General features: G+C 43.5%; 1 protein-coding gene across 8 annotated transcripts in view; it reads left to right on the top strand.

The window, feature by feature from the left end:
- PSD3 (pleckstrin and Sec7 domain containing 3) overlaps window positions 1-17511 on the top strand; it is a 167623-nt gene that overhangs the window by 130412 nt on the left and 19700 nt on the right. For all 8 annotated transcript variants that reach the window (XM_039543486.1, XM_039543487.1, XM_039543489.1 and 5 more), the window contains 4 exons: window positions 3981-4024; window positions 8857-9050; window positions 12124-12194; window positions 16791-16948. In XM_039543486.1, the coding sequence (XP_039399420.1) occupies window positions 3981-4024; window positions 8857-9050; window positions 12124-12194; window positions 16791-16948 (467 nt within the window). The remainder of the gene's footprint in view (window positions 1-3980; window positions 4025-8856; window positions 9051-12123; window positions 12195-16790; window positions 16949-17511) is intronic.

Genomic DNA, 17511 nt, shown 5'->3' on the forward strand with positions numbered 1-17511 from the left:
TCACATGACATAATCTTTAATTAAAGATGAACCTTTAATTCCTGGAGACTCCAGGATAATCCTGGAGGATTGGCAACCCTAGCACACAGAGGTGAAGCATGTTGCCCAAGGTCCAGAATAGGTCAGTAGCAGAGCTAGGAATAGAACCCAGTTCTGCTGACTCCCAGCCCAGCCCTGCCCCCTACCCACTGGGAAACACTGCCTCTCTTCCCCACTGCATGCCTTCCAGCATGGCTGCAGAAGTTACCCCTGTGCTAGATCTGTGTGCATCCCAGTCTTTAATGTATCTGTCTTCACAGCACGGCTGTGAGGCAGGGCAGTGCTGTTATCCCTGTTTTACGCATGGGGAACTGAGGCACAGAAAGACACTGTAACTTGTCCAGGCTCTCACAGGATGCTTGAACCCGGATCTCCCAGAGCCCAAGCGAGGGCTGTCACTACAAGACAATCTATCCTCTCTCTGGAATACCCGCTGTAGCAATGAAAGGAGAAAGGGGCTAGGGATGTGTTCCTGTCCATTGTGTAAATAATAAAATAATAATATCAATCTATCTTGTGGAGAGAATATATTGTTTTTCTGGGGGGCTCTCGATTCCTCCCCATACGCCCACCATATGACTGGGTGGATGATGCCCACTACCCTTTTAAAGTAGAAATGTCAGGCCTTGTTCCGTAATAAAGCACATAATTAATGTCAGTTAGTGGAAGAGCTGAGACGAGAACCCATTGTCTCCTGCTGGTCCCAACCCCAAGTACCTTCCTGTAGGCAAAATTAGGGGGGTAGTCGCTGCTGCCTTCCCCAGCTGGAGCTCTGGTTTTGTGTCCACTGTGTAGGAAGCCCCGTTGGGCTGGAGTGTACTCGGTGCAGATGGATCCTTGGAGATTTTTAGCAGCAAACCTGTAATCAGTAATACTGTGTGTGTGCAAATAACCATTTTAACTCCTCGACCAGATCTGGCTCGACTTTCAAAATGACAACAAAAGGCACCTCCTAGATTCCAGGACCATCCTGCCAAATTTCCAATACCTGCTACAAAGTCTGGGGGTGCTAGAGCTCTTCAAAGAAACTACTGGCCAAAAAGTTAACGTTGGCAAAACTATTTGTTTTCCCCAACCTCATTCTTGGAAACAGCTGAACGGTTTTAACTCAAACTCCTCCCTTTACACACTCTGTCCCCTGCAAGCCTGAGCCAGAGAACAAACATGGAAATACCAGTCTGAACAATTGAAGTTTAGCAAAGTTATAACAAACTGAAAACAGGGGCTCATAATGGAGAGTATTGCGCATCTCTGCCAGCTCATGCTATACTGATAAAAGGAACCTGGATCTAATTCATTTATAGCTGCACCATTGGAGTTAACCTGGTTCTCTTTCTCCTTCTCCCACCTATGTTTGGTTAAACCCACTTGTGATGTCTTGTCTTGGAATTAGGTAAATATTCCCCTTTCCCTGACCGCTGTCTAATTGTTTGTCCTTGGTTCATGAGCTCCGTGGCCAGGAAAAGCTGTTAGTATGCAGTGGGAACTACTGCAGATCAATAGAAATAGACAGTGCAAACAATTCAGAGCAGGGTCTGCATTATCCTACATGTCTGTCCAGCGCCCACTGCAATGGGGCCCTACATGTCACTTGGGAGCCATGTGCTCTGGTGTAACACAGATAATACTAGTACATGCGATGCTTCATTGCAACACTAGCCATTCCTGTTTTAATCTAAAGAATGTAATTTTATGATCTTGCTTAAGGGATAAAATAAAGATACAGTGGCCCTGTGCCACTCAGGCCTGGCTCTGCTCCCGCAGTATAGTAGTATGCCAGAGCATGTCGGGCAGGAAAGGCTGCACGCTGACAAATCTGGGTTTGCAGAATGGCCATGAAGGCTTGCTCTAGTCACTTCACATGAGAGAGACCATGAAGCTAAGTTGTGCCCCACAAACAGGTACCTCTCAGGGGTAATGAATATAGCTCAGATACACCTCTGTATCTGGCCCAGTATGTGATATTTGTCAAGCTCTGGGTGCAAGGAATTATTTTGCACAGTGGCTGGAAGGTGCTTGTAACCGCTATACAGTTGTGTCTGGCATTGGAGGAGATTTGGATTGGAGGTCTTCGTTTGACCTGGTTGCAGGTGGTGGAATTAAAGGCCAGAGTTTTCCCAACTTTTGTATGAATAAGAGTGAAGCATTAAGGCCCTGATCCTGCATTGGGAACCATGTGGGGCTTCATGGGACTTCTGAGGCTTGCCCGGGAGGCTCTTGTTGCTGGGTCAGGGCTGCCCAGTTGTGAGTTGTGTGATGGGTGGAGAAGACTGGATTAGACTTTATAGTCCTAGGGATAGCTCATCTACTTTTTTTTTTTCCCCGTAAAAAGCAGATTTGATGAGATAGAAACATTTTGGGAATTTGTGTCAATTTTGCAAAATTGTTTTCATCGCAGGAAAATTAATCCAGAATCATTGAAATGTTCCATTTCAACACTGCCAAAAGGAAACCTTGGATTTTTCAGTTTGAAATGATGTTTTGTTTTGAAACATCTTTTAATCTTATTTTAAACATTTAAAAAAACTAAAAGTTCAAAATGAAATTTCATCTTGGGTTGAATAAAATGTTTTGTTTGATCGGAATTTATTTATTTATTTATTTATTTATTTATTTATTTTTTAAAACTTTTCAGTTCACTTAAAAAAAATAAATTGGATTGACCAAATTTTGTTTTGGTGGTTTTGGATTTGCCAGTGAACCAAAAAATCCACTATTCACACATCTCTAATTGTGAGTTTTGTTTTGGGGCAGAGTTAAGGATGTCTGGGTGCTGGTCAGTAGGAATTTATTGTTTATTGGTGTGCATACTTGAATTGGTTTCAAGGGTACCATGGTTACATACCTTTAGCTGATGATTTCTATATTTGCTCAAAGGTGGTGTGCTGTATTTTGGTAACCATGTGTATAATGGTCTGTCTTGTTTCAAGTTCTACTTCTAGATGCTAACAGAGTTGTGGGGTGGGTGTTTAGGAGTAAGCTGATAGCTGGAGTAAATCTACTTGTGTGCATAAAGTACCCCCCAAGTGTGGGGTATACGCTGCACTAGAACCTGGGGCATTTCACAAACAAAAGTACAGGCCTTGGCCACTTAAATTAAAAGAGTTACTCCATTAGCTGTTAGCAGTAGTAGGCTCTTATCCATGATATGGGTCAGCCACGTGCGGGAGACCTGATCAAACTCACTTAGCCAAGGTGGTATGAACTGTCCCGCTCAGAGGAAACTCATTCCAGCTATCTGATGTCCACAGGAGTTCAAATTCCCCTACAGGCCACACTTTGTAAAGACCTGTCACAACAGGCCATTGACACCAAAAGAATTGGGACTTTCAGTGCCAAAGACACTGGCCCTTAGTACTACAGCAACGTACAAGATATTTACAGTTTATTTAATGCAAGTTAATTGCACATAGAAACCAAGTATTTTTATGGGTGCTTTTGTGTATGCATATCTGATGGAAGTATGAAAGTGTGTTTCAGGTTGAATGATTTCGATGTGTTTCACAGGTAAGCTATTCTGGTACAGATCTCTATAAAAGCCAAGGGTGAAATTGACTTAATTGAAGTCAATGGCAAAACTCCCAGTGATTTCTATAGGGCCAGGGTTTGACCCCAGATGCAGTCCTGTGGTCTTACAATGTCTTGCATTTCAGTAGCTTATGTGATATTTCAAAACCAAAATTTTGTACAAAAATGTATCTGATGTTTCTGCCTCTGGAGAATTACTGAAATCTCAGACCCTATATTCTAACATTTTTGTCTGATCTTGACCAGTATTCTTGCTCCTGCTCAAGTCTAAGAGTTGCTGTGCATGGCTAATGCTCTTTCTTGTTCAGAGGCAACTCATTTGCTAGTGGTAGATATACATTTTCCATTGGCATCTTGAAATATATATGACAGAGTCCAAACAGTAATTCCCTCTTGTTTCTTTCTCTTTGCAGGCTCTCTACAATTCGATCAAGAATGAGAAGCTTGACTGGGCAGTGTAAGTATACTGTGCAGAATTCATGATCTTTAAATCAGTCCCTGGTATGGTAATCCATTTCCTACATACGTTGCACTGGGATTAGACTCTGGAACCTGTAGTCTTGGTTCCATGAGACTCAAACGCTGGATTCGCTCTTCCATTAGCAAAATTCCATGTTCTACTCCCCTTCTCCTCCAGTAAGGAAAGTTGTTAATTATGCAAATCAGCATGTCTGCAAGGAAGAAAGACCTTTCATTCAGTAGGAAACTTCAACTTCAAAAGGCAGAAATATAAATCCTCTGTTTGTTCTCTGACTACATAAATAAAACAGATGTTGAGTTTCCTCCTTTATCTTCCAGTGTATTGTGTTGGAATCACTGAATAGAAATGCAAGTCTTGGATTGAGTTTCCTGTTCTTGGCTTGTTGTCTAGTATTGTCTTTGGATTAAGTATGGAGAATTTGACAACAAACTAATATTAAAGAGACTTAATTCAGAAGAGGCCGATCTACCCTCGCACCCCCATCTGCTTTTTGACAAGCTAATACTCCATCAGCACTCCGTGCTAAACACAAGAGAAAACTTCTGCTTCTAACCATATTAATTGGCATTTCCTCTTATTCATTTTCTTTGTGGCATGAATACACCAACAGGAAAGGGATGCAGCAGCCCTAGATTGATGTCCGTGCTGAGTAGTGGATTTTGGTGTTAAAGAAAAGGGTTACACCCCAGAGTAGCTGTCTCTTTGAGATGTTTGCCTGCATGGCTCCACACCCTTGGTGATATGTGCACCCTCAGTACGCAAGCTCAGCTTGTACAATCCATTGGGGCTGCTTGCATCCTGTCTACACCCTTGTGTCCCCACCTGAGGGATCATAAAAGGGAGCAGCTCCAGCCACCACTCAGCTCCCTCTGCTCAACCAAGAATCTGTTTTATTACTTGGAATATTAGGGAAGGTGGAGAGGTAATAAGAATCCATACAGGCAATCGTCTGGAAGTATGCAGCTATTATGGTGAGCAACCGGTCTTCTTTCTGTGAGCATTACCTGCATAGAGCCCCACTCTTGGTAATCAACAGAGAACTGCAAGACTCAAAGGGGGTGGATCTGAGGAGTCTCTCCTGAGTAAACGTCGCAGGACTGCTCTCTCAAACTGAGGCTCTGATCTAGAATAACGCAGCATGAATATATGTATGGAGCTCCATGTCATATCTTATATACCCCAGCAACAGACGTTTTGTGGCGAGCCCTTGCAGCTGCCTTAGGCCTGGTGGAATGTGCCAGAATTTCATCTCGTTCTTGGCAAGAGCGTGCACAGAGACTAGTCCACGTGGACAGCCTAGCTGGGAATTGATTGACTCCTAGCATTATTCCCACGCTTTTCCATCAAGGTGATTTATGGGGTGGTGTAGTCCTATTCAAATAGTAGCTTAACGCCCTCTTAACATTTAGCCATTGCAGCCCAGTCTCCCCTGATGGGTTTGGGGGGAAATACAGGCAGGTTCGCAGAGGTGGAAATTGGAGACCCCCCCCTTGGACAGGAATTTGGGATATGGGTGAAGGGCCACCTTATCCTCATGGAATGCTGCATGTGGCTGGTCAGCCATTAGTGCCTGGGTCTCAGGGGCAATCCAAGCTCATGAGCAAGCTGCCTCAAACCCCAGAGGATGCAGGGCACACTCTGAGAACAGCTCCAATGGCGATCCTGTGAATTTAGGCGGGACTGCGAGCAGTGGCTGTGAAGGGCTGAGCCTGAAGCCACCTTCTTCATTGTGCAGTTGCTGTTCACAATAGCAGTGCTTGGGCTCTGGGCAGTGCAGGGACTACTTATCCTGAAAAGAGAAGGACCATGACTCCTCCCCGCCCCTGTAGATTGGCCTGCAAAGGATGGTGGACACATGAGAACAGTCGGCTCCATCATAGTGGATGGAGCAGCACTTTATTACCACTGGTGAAGCTGCTGTATTGCTTGGCCAGCAGTGAGAAAAATGCTGGAGGGTCCCGTTGTAGATGCACCCAGGATATAGAAGTATGAAGAAATGCTCTTAATCTGGTCAGAGTCTCTTTGATAGCCAAAGATTCTGTTTGTTCCTGTAAGCTAAACAAGGGTTTCAGAGCTTTGACAGCAATTGTTACATAGTGGATTAAAGACCTGGGGCAGAGCAGAGTAAGATGACGATAAATTATATACACGATCCTCATCTCATTCTTCATCGCTTGTTACTGGCTAGACCTGTCGTCATTCTAAAAGACTTGCTGTCCGTGCTGCTGTTTACAGTGCAGCCACAGGACTGGATCCAGAGCCCACTGAAGTTCATGAAAGGCTCCCATAAATTTCATTATCAAACCTGTAGACAGAAAAGCATCACCATATTCAACACATCCACTCCCTGGTGTGTTCAAAGTCACAGACACTTCAGTTAGGAGCAAAAGCTTTTTGTTATTCTTCTATCAGCAGGGCAGAGTAAGTGCAGCTCTGGGAGGGTGAGCTGCAGTCCATTCCTTCTCACGTACCATCAAAGACAAGGGCTAACTTAGTTCCCATTGCAAAGCCGTCGGCTATTAAAATGAACCATGTTCTGTGATTTGTAATGTGTGCAGCTCTGATCTGGAAGCGGCGGAGAGCCAGTAAATTTCCTTCTTACAGTCGCTGTTCTGAGAAGAACACGGTCAGGAAAGATTCCTTATTTTCGCTGCTCCCCAATTCCTCTTGCATGAAATACCGTTTAGTAGGATTGAACAACGAGGGAAATGGAGATCCCAGGAAATATGATTGTTGTTGTTCTTTCTCTTTTCCCCTCTTCCTTCCACTCTTCCATAATCTGTGCTTGTTTACATACATGTGCAGATCTCCTCTAGCTTTGTTAAATGTTCAGTCTGTGGTTTAAAGAGTGAGGGACATGGAGGAGAGTCGAACTACATAGAGATTGCAGTATTTTTGCCCCATGCTCCCTGGAAAGTGGAGCTATAATTGTACTGGGGCTATATGAAGCCTTGTTTTTTAGGGTGGGGGAAGCGACAGAAACGTGGCAAAGACAATGACTGAAATCCTGATATCACTGACGTCAGTAGCAAATCTCCCATTGTCTTGAGTGGAGCTGGAATTTCACACTATTAATCCCTGAGGTAACTCCAGTGATGTCAGTAGAGTTACACCTTGGATGAATTTAGCTCAATAACTGGTATGTAACTTTCCATCCTTCTACTGAATTAAACTCCCCTCAGGGTCTCCAGTATCCCCATGAGGTTCTTGTGTGTGTACATTTGTATTAGGAAGTTAAAGTCTTACCATCCTCTCCTAATATCAACCCTAAGTTGTTGAGCGAGATGGGTATGATTTCCATGTCTGGTGCTATGCTGGAGGTCAGACTAGATGGTCAGAATGGACCCTTCTGCCCTTAGAATCCGATGCATCCTTGCCGGCTCCATAGTGGAGAAGGATAGTGAGTTTGACTTGCTCCATTTTAGGCGTGGAATAATCTAAAGTGAAATATGTTTTATTTGCCTGATATTTAGACGGAGCACAGAGATCAGCATTTTCCTTATTGTTTATAAGAAGTATGTTTGCTCCACTATGCAGGAAATAGAAGTAAGAATTAGAGTGTAGAATAGAGTGAATGGAGACACAATATATAATATACATGCTTGAAGAATTGTTCACTGAAGAAGACACTTGCAAATCCACGGTCTGCATTCAAATTATCAGTATCTGTAAGGCCTTTTTCAAAGCAGGGCTGTGTAGATTACAGAAAAACATAGGTGTCTTTTAGTCTGCTGGTGAAATAAACTTTACCTTTAATAAAATGGAGGTATTGGGATTCCGTTTTTAGTCTGAAGTCTACAGAAAAATGACCCCACTAGGGGAAAAAAATAATGAAATTTGATGAAGAATTTTACTACTTTTAGGAAAAGGAAAATCCACAAATTAAATGTGTTGTTGAGAATTGTAACAGTGCCTGGTACAGTGGGGTCCTCGTCTGCCACTAGGGCCTCTAGGCACTATGGTATTACCAATTATTATTAATAATGCTAAAATTCAGGGTATTGTAAACTAGTGTTGCAGTTCTGTTCTGAAATCGGCCTTGTAACTGCACTTGTGTGATCCTCCTGCACATGCAGTCTGGAGATCCCCTCCTCCATGGGAACTGCCTCCTTTAAACTCCAGTTCTCAGATGCATCCTGTTTGCCACTATTCCATCGTGGGTCTGGGGTCCTGGGAGAGTATGACGGTTTGTCAAGTGAGAGGCTGGAACTCATGGAGGCAAATATTAGCAGAGGTACAGATCTCCATAACTGGACCTCACAAATATAAAGATGTCAAGCATTCGTATCTTCTTGTCATTGCTAAACCAATTCATTTGCCATGGGATTGCTTTTTCCATATCTCCTCCCTGGCGAGGAAGGGAGAAGCAGTCTCTTCAAAAGCCAGGGCTTGATCCTGCAGTTCTCAACCAATGACTTCCGTAAGAGTTTGCCAGGGGTGGGTGGTAGAGTTAGGCACCCAAGCCATGGAGAAACGGTTAGTTACAAATAGTGCTGGCTGAAAATATTTCCCATAAAAGTTTTGTCAATAGAAAATGGCTTTTTTGTGTCAAAATGTTTAAAGTTAGGGTTGTGCTTAAATACTTCGTTGATCCAAAACTTATGGAAGCCAATGGGAGCCGTCCCACTGTCTTCAGTGGGTTTAGATCAAGCCCATAGTAAAAAAAATGCTGATAAGAATAACCTAAAGAGAGGAAAAATTCTGAAAAATAAAGCATGTGAAGAAATTAAGGAGATTAAACCTTGCAAGATAATAGCGCTGGGCAATGGGTTTTTCCCCTAAACTTTGTTGTGTTCATCTGTTTTTAGAGACGAAGAGGAGAAAAAAAAATCTCACTCTGATGGTACTGATGAGAAGGATAATGGACCCCATTCAAAGGCCATTACTCGGATCGGTCATTCCAATAACCCCTTCCTGGACATTCCTCATGACCCCAATGCTGCTGTGTATAAAACTGGATTTCTGGCTCGGAAAATCCATGCAGATATGGATGGAAAGAGGAGTGAGCATCTTTTATGTTTATTGTTTTATCTCTTAGGTACCTCTCTTCACCCTCCAGTGGCTTATGGCCTTCTGCCCATAAACAAGAACAAGCCTGCTACATCCAGGTTATTGAAGGCATAAGAAACAAAGGGTATGTCTACATTACCTGCCGGATCGGCGTGTAGCGATCGGTTTATCGGGGATTGATATATCGCGTCTCATCTAGACGTGATATATTGATCCCCGAACGCGCTCCCGTCGACTCCGGAACTCCACCAGAGCGAGCAGCGGTAGCGGAGTCGACAGGGGGAGCCGCGGCCGTTGATCCCGCGCCGTGAGGATGGGAGGTAAGTCGAAATAAGATACTTCGACTTCAGCTATGGTATTCACGTAGCTGAAGTTGCGTGTCTTACATCGACCCCACCCCGTAGTGTAGACCAGGCCAAAATAGCCATTTGATTATCACAGCAGAAAAGAACACTACTGGGCCATTTTGGGGACTATTCCACGCCCAGTTGCATAAAGTTAATGGTACCCATGTCCTTTGCTTTAGTGAATTTGTGTAATGAAAATGTAATATTGGAGAGCAATGTGTATCTTTTGTGCTTAAAGAAACTGAAGTGTTGTTCACAAAACTCAGACCAGTTTTATTGGAACTACTGTAGGTTCTGTTCATGGACTAGCCCAATATTTTTCAACTTTTGCCATCCATGATTCCAAGTTACAACAGAAATTTTTCATAAAGAAGGGAAGGATGATCCTGACTCCTTGAAACACCTGTTTGCAACCCCCCGGGGTGTGTCAGTCCCCAGCTGAGAATCCAAGGATTGGTCCATCCCTGTAGAAGTTCACTGGCCTTTCAGAATAACCCTGTAATCTAGCAGGGCATTCCTTGTTAGTGATGTATAACACTCTTCTTCAAATTAGACCTTGCATCCTTTCAGAAATAGGATGTTGTTTGGTACCTCCTGGCCCCTTATTGATAATAAATGTGCCAATACGTTTGGTTGCATTTCCGGCTTTTAATTTCATATTTCCTCATTGCTGTAACTCTGTAATGGAGGACTCATTATTGAGGGCTTTTTGGGGTTGGGGGTGTATTGGTGATAATGCAATTTTTATACTGTTGAAAACTGAAGCCTTGTTTCTTAGGGTGGGGGAAGCAACAGAAACTAGGCTTTGAGAGCAGTGACTACTGAGAACATCTTTGTTTTCCCTATTGTTGTTAATGTATATGTGGTGTAAACTCATATTACAATTGCTGGGATTAACACTGAAAACAAAATCTGATTTTATTATGAACTATGAATACCTGTTATTCTTTTTCAGCTGTGTACAAGTATCTTAAGGTTGTGCCATGTATCATGCTAGGATGTCTTAGAAACTTAAAGGTCAACATTTTCAGAGTTGGAGCCCTAAAGATAGACTCCTAAATCCATATTTAGGTACTTCTGAAATCAAAGTGGCCTAATTCTTCTTAATAAATAGGCCACCTCATTGGTTAAACATGTTATAAACAGGTTCTGAGCAGTGGCTTTGAATTATTTTACCAGCATCCCACTCCAGGTTTGCTAGTGGTGTCCACTCCCTTTACAAATCTTAATGAAGAATTGTGCTTCCTTTATTATGCTATTTGCTTAATCAGAACAATAAAAATTGCATACTATTTAATGGACTAAAGATTACACTTTCTGTGATAACCATACACATGATTAAGGCATTTAGGACATGATTTAGGAGCCAAAATCCCATTAAAAGTCAGTGGGACTTAGTCTCCTAAGTCACTTAAACACTTCTGAAAAATTTTCTCTTAGGTTTTGTGGTCCCAGGTAAGATTAAACCAATTTTTAAAGATAGATTTTTTCACGTTTATTTTTCTCATGGAGTCACTACAAGGCCAAGTTAAGGTTTTGTGGGAACCTTCAAGGGAAGAAAAGACCAGGTGCTAAAGAGCTGTTTATTCTAGTGGAGAAAGGCATAACAAGAACCAGTGGCTGGCAGCTGAAGTCAGACAAATTCCAATTAGAAATTACGCACACGTTTGTAACTGAGAGAGTGATTAACCTCTGGAACGAGCTCCCAATGGAAGGGGTGAAGTCTCCATCTCTTGATGTCTTCAGTTCAAGACCGGATGTCTTCCTGGAAGAGGTGCTTTAGCCAATCACAATTTATGCTTTAGTCAAATACAAATAGGCTTAGCAGAAAATAATGGGGTGAAATGTGTTATGCAGGAGGTCAGACTAGATGATCCAATGGTCCCTTGTAGCCTTTAGCTCTATGAATCTACGAACGGTGCATTTTTACACCTTAACATGTTCAAATGTCTTTGAAGTAAAAACAAGGAGGAGTCCTTGTGGCACCTTAGAGACTAACACATTTATCTGGGCTATACTTTGAAGTGTAGTTTAAACTCTGAATTCCCTGGCTTTGTAATACTTGTTTTGAGATAATTACAAGTTTATTGTGTTTTCACTGGTGTGGTCCTTCAACTTTAAGACCAGCTTAATATAGGAATTTGTCTGGGATTTTAGTTGTCTTCCATCATTTTTCTTCTGCTAGGAAGAGGGAACTGGGGAAGCAGCTGAAAACTTGATCCTGGTTTCCTTGTGGCTGCAGCAAGAGCGATGGATGCTTTGGTTTGCTACCCCCTACAGAATGGCACTGTAACAGTTATGAGTGGTGCCTGCCTGCAGTTAGAGAAGTTCCCTCTAATTCCACTATCTGGTGGTCTTCACTACTCTAATCCTCTGCCACCACACAGAGCTCAGATTGTGCTGCATAGCGTCTCCCACTCCTGCGGCTGGTGAAATTCATATGGTCGGGCTCGCAAAACTGGGACAGGTACCTGCACTGCAGCTGTTTTCTGGATAAGCTCTATTCGCCTGCTGACCCAAGCCTGGCCTGTAATCATAGCTGTTTTGTTTCCCCCGGCCCTAGCTACAGAGCAGGCAGTCTGGCGAGTTACGCTCCCCTTTGAAAAGCAGAATACAAGAGACGTTGAATGCAGAATTAATGTAGGTTCCCTGTTGCCTAGACAAAGGCTAAAATGGATTTGAGTTAAATGGGTTGCATTTCTTTTGTTTTCTCTTTAGCTCCCAGAGGGAAGCGTGGCTGGAAAACCTTCTACGCTGTGCTGAAGGGAACAGTGCTTTACTTGCAAAAGGTAAAAGAAATAGCTTTCTTTAAGGGGGATAAAGCAAGGGTTCCCAACCCTTTCCTGTTGGAGCCTCCCTTCAGTTGGGTACCCACTCTCGTTTCCCAAGACCCACATGGCACATCTACAGTCCGTACACAGATCCTCTCGCTGCCTGTCATTCTGACCACGTCTCACTCTCTCTTTCTTAACTCTGCCCATCCCTACTAGTCTGCTGCTGTCATTCACGGCTTCACACATTCTGCCCTACCAGTGAAAACAACATCATCTGCCTGTTTGTCACCACATATCTCTGTGCTGCCTATGTGTATGGACCTTCTTTCCTGAATGGATGCAGAAGGCCTCTACCTTCTCCTTCAGATCCCTTTTGGAGACCCCCATCTGCCATGATGCATGTCAGAAACTAGTCCATTAATCATGGCCTGAGAGGAGGCTAGGGGGAGGGTTTGCCTTCGAACTGGCCAGGAATAGGGTGGGGATTTTATTATTATTATTTTATTATGAAATGCTGAAATTTCCTGCAGTGAACAGAAATTCAGTTTGGAACCATCTAATTGTTTGACTTTACATAGTGTTGAAATATTAAATATAAAAGACCAAACTTAATGATCAACTGGAAACAAAATGGTTTTACCATATCAAAAGGAAACAAGACAGTCAAAACTTTGTTTCGACATTTTCCAGTCAAAGCTTTTGTCAAAGGTGACAGGTTTCTGCAAACTTTTGATTCCACGAAATCCACTTTAGGGAGAAACGAAGCATGGAAAATCTCAGCCCAGAAGTTCATTGTTTCTGGAAAAAACAGGGTTTTTGCAGAGTCTGGCATGCTTCATTGTAGTGAAAGCTACAGAACTGTGGTTTTCAGCACAAAGGCTGTGTTTACACTATGGACCTTAAAACAGCACAGCTGTGTACCACTGTACCTGCGCGGCTGTAAGATCTCCCGTGGAGCTGCGCTGTGGACAGTCCACGCCCGTGCTTTTGTCAGTGAAACTTATGTCGGTCAGGGGTGGGTTTTTTTCACACCCTTGACCAACAAAAGTTTTGCTAGTATAGTATACACAAAGCCTAAATGATACGCAAATTATCCTAACTTCCAGAAGAACTCTAGCTACCTTGGCTTCCATGGAAACTATTCTGAGAATTGCATTTACGCTGCCACTGAGCGACTGTATGATCTGGGACAAGTCACGTCCTTCTCTGTGCCTTTCTTTGTTCTCCCACATTTTGTCAGTCGAGATGGCGAGCTGTTCGCTGCAAGGGCACTCTGTCTCTGTACAGCACCTAGCACAATGGAGTCCCAATCTCAGCAGTGACCTGTAGATGCTACAGTAATAATAATTGGTAGATATATCATCTTCCAAAGGGCAGTATGGACCTGATTCTGCTCTCTCACAATTTTCTATCCTTGTTTCTTTTTAAAGACACCTATTACGGTGGTATCTATGGGACGGTAACTCCAAGTTTACACTTGTATAAGCATCAGCAGAATCAGAGCCTATGGCCACATATTCAGTGGAATGGGGCCAGTGCTAACTGCTGTGTTGCCCATTATTAAATGAGTGATTTGAGAAAGATGCTTTCTGAATCAATGAGCAGCCAGGCTGCCAGAGGGGCTTAGCTGAAACACTTGCAATTAGCCAACTAAATACCTCTGCCCAAGTTTATGTAAGATCAGAAATGTGACAAGCTTTAATGTCTGTGGTGTGCATGGAACCCCCCGGTTAATTTCCTGCCCAGTGTGGTTCTAATGTGACAGGAAATCAGCGGAACAGGAGACTGTCACAATGTCTCATCATTAGCCTGAGCTGAAATGGGATGTGTGTGTAGAAGACTGAGCTTGGGCCGACTTCCATGCAATAAAAAACGGTTTCTTGACAAATTGTGTAGTAAAGCAGCCATACCGGTTTGTTTAGATTGAGTTTTGTTTGCAGCGATACTAGTTTTGTGATATTACACTGTATCTTTATAATGCTATGGGCTTTAAGATATTCTGTGTGTAAATTTGCTCAGACCCTTTCCTTTGACTAGAGGGGGGGAGGGAATTGACACAAGATAAAAAATGACATAAGGACAGAGCTCATACCTAAGTATCAGCACCTGGACACGTACAGGATCCTCTGAAGAAAAGAATTGTATAGTGATCTTGCATAGTCAATGAAGGTGTCCACCCAATGTACAATAGTTGGTAACAAGCAAAATGTCACGCTGGGGTTCACTAAAAATGGATTAAGGAAGGCACAGCCTGTGAGTCAGCTGAAAATGGAAAAGGCAATTTTGGCTGGCTACCTGGAAATCCAAGGAAAGATGAGTTCAGTAGGATGCCGAGACTGAACACTGCATTAAAAGATGACTTCAGCTGATAGTGAGGCCAAAGCTTCTGCCAAATTCTTCTGTCATGCTGCCTCACTGTAACTGGGTTTGGGCTTGAGCCAGCCGACTTGGATTCAGACACTGGAACTGCAGGGGAATTGTGTTATGCATGTTTAAAGGAGATGTGTAGCCTGGTGTTCTCCAACTACTGGAGTCCTTCAGCCCAAGTCTCAGCATCCAGTATCAGCTCTACAGGACTGAGGGCCTTTGTGGGGGAAGTTTGACTGCCGATCACAAGCCTCTCTAGACTTTGTCTGAGAGTAACAAAGTAAAATTATTTTAAGAGATTCCACAGTTCCCTTCCCAGGGCTTTCAGGGAAGTTAACAGAGGCCCAAAATCAGTGGTATTGTAGGCTGCTAGTTGACCTAGTAGGGTTCGCGTGGATGTTTGACTTCGGTCTGTAGATAAAAAGGGATGCGTCTGTCTCCATGCCTGTCCAGGTGTGAAGGCTCATTGGAAGGGGGATACTGGACAGAGTCAGATACTGCTGGAGTTGACTTGCCATCATCATCTCCCCTCCCAAGAAGTGGGGGAAGTGTAAGACAGGGCAGTAGCTGGCCAGATCATTGACATCCGGTGACGGTTTTGGAGCCAGACCATTGCAGGCTTTAGGTTTATCCTAGCTTGCATCTCTCCATGAAGCACTGCCAATCTCCATCTTTCCTTCTTGCTGTGGGACCATGCACATGCCTTACGCCACATTTGATTAGATTCAGAAGGGTTCTTTTGCGCCAGTCTCCTACCCTCTTGTTTTCTCCATTGCAGGTCATAACAGAACCACAGTGACTCTTGCAAATGACAGGCAGGGAGAAGTCTACAGGCCAGTGTATTGGTTTTGGACAGCAAATGGTGATAATGACCTACCAGACCCACCAGTGCATGGGTCCTGTGTCTGAGAAAACCACCCAGATCAGCAGAGTCTCTGTGGACAAAGCAGCACAGTCACTCTATGACCCTGGTGGGGGGACGGAAAGCTCTGTCCTGCACTTGGGGGTCAGTGATGATCAGCCCATGAGAGTGGTGTGCTTACTGCACCTCCAGCGTGAAGATCGAGTGCAGGCTGTGTCCTGCTGTGTGAGCCACCTGGGGGAATCCTGATGGAAACCTTAACTCAGCAAGTCAACGGTTTAATTTGTGTGGACACTGAACTAGCCAAGGTGATGAGTCGAGGAAACCCTAATTCCAGGCTTGGCAGCAACTTTATTAATTAGCTCTGACTGCAGAGTGGCCTGTATATCCTTAGAATTCCCACGCAGGTTTACTCGTGCTCTGTTGGCCGACTCCATGGAATTACCCTGATTTACGCCAGCTAAGGATTTGATCTCGTGCGGGACACTCAGATGAGTCAGTTCCCTTAGTGGGGCCTCTGTTTAAAGCATTGCTGCCCCCTGCCTTGTTATTCCTAGAGCAGGTCTGCCTACTAGATCTCTGCCCAGTAGTGTTTGATAATCACGGAGACAGATCACCCATGGCCAGAGCTTATTCTTCCCCCTGAAACATTAGATCCCTATTATGTGGCAGCTACGCTCCACCCTGCTCAGCACCAGGAGTCCTAATGAGGCATATCTAACATCAAGATTGATCAACATCATGTGGTCATAGGTTAGGGATGGATAGAGGTTAAGTACTATTTGCAAATTCTCTTTAAGCAACTTTGTGTAAACTGACACCGCTGCAGCCAGGAGGTGACTTGTCCCTTGACGTGCCTCTGTAATGCCCTATTTTTGGCTGGCTGTGCCACCTTCACATGTTATTGCACACGTATGCACAACGCCTGGTTGACTAGTGTCTTTGCAGCTTCACTTTACAACACTGCTGGGTCTCAGATTGTATTTAGAATGGTGTTTTTTTAATTGATTCTGATCTTACACTGGTTCGACACCATGTGAGATCCAAAATCAGTTTCTGGGCTATGACTTAAGAACACTGAGGAATTTAGCCTTCTAGGATTTATTTAACTTCTTCATGACATTTACTGTTCTTCCCTCTTCTTGTCGGGAAGGTGGTAGAATTCCTTCACTTCCTTGCAGAGATATTAAAGAATCTTAAAAGGTAACATTTTAAGAACCAAAAATGGAAATGTTTATAGGACAGATTAGGTTAAATTGATATTTTTATAATCACTGTTGATGGCACTTAATGGAACATGACTGTATTGCCTTTGTTAGGTTAAAGGAAAAGATGAACAATCTGAAATAACTTCTGCCGTCTTTTCATTTTAATTACTGCAGGATGAATATAAACCAGAAAAGGCTTTGTCTGAGGAGGATCTGAAAAATGCAGTTAGCGTGCACCATGCATTGGCATCAAAGGCAACAGACTATGAGAAGAGGCCCAACGTCCTAAAGCTCAAAACAGCTGACTGGAGGGTCCTGCTTTTCCAAGCCCAGTATGTTCCGTTCACTCAGAGTTTTTCTAGGGCTGTTTTGTTTGTGGGCAGAAAAGGATTGGGAGGAGAGAGGGGTGATTGTACCCTCTGGGGTGCAGGAAGGTAGGAGTAAGTTCATGACTTGAAGGGTTAAGTGGGACTCTAACGGAGATCAGTCTGTTTAGTTTATCAAAAAGGTGATTAAGAGGTGACTTGATTAGGATGTGAGAGTATCTTCATGGGGAGAAAAGACCAAGTACTGAAGGGCTCTTTACTCTAGCTGAGAAAGACATGAGAAGCAATGGCTGGCAGTAGAAGCCAGATGAAGTTCAAATGCGAAATTAGCACAAATGTGTAGCAGCAAGGGTGAGTAACCATTGGAGCAAACTGCCAAGGGAAGGCAGTCATGGATTCTCCAACTGTTGAGCTCTGGAAGGTGTATGTTAGTCAAACCTAAGTTACGGGGCTCAGTTCAGGAGTAAATGGATGAAATTCTATGGCCTGTGTTAGACAGGAGGTCAGATTAGATTATTTTAGGGTCCATTCTGGCCTTAAAAAAAAAAAGTTCTGATTGAGCCCCGATC

Source organism: Mauremys reevesii, linkage group 6 (assembly GCF_016161935.1).
Source record: "Mauremys reevesii isolate NIE-2019 linkage group 6, ASM1616193v1, whole genome shotgun sequence".
In the NCBI taxonomy this organism is placed as follows: domain Eukaryota; kingdom Metazoa; phylum Chordata; order Testudines; family Geoemydidae; genus Mauremys; species Mauremys reevesii.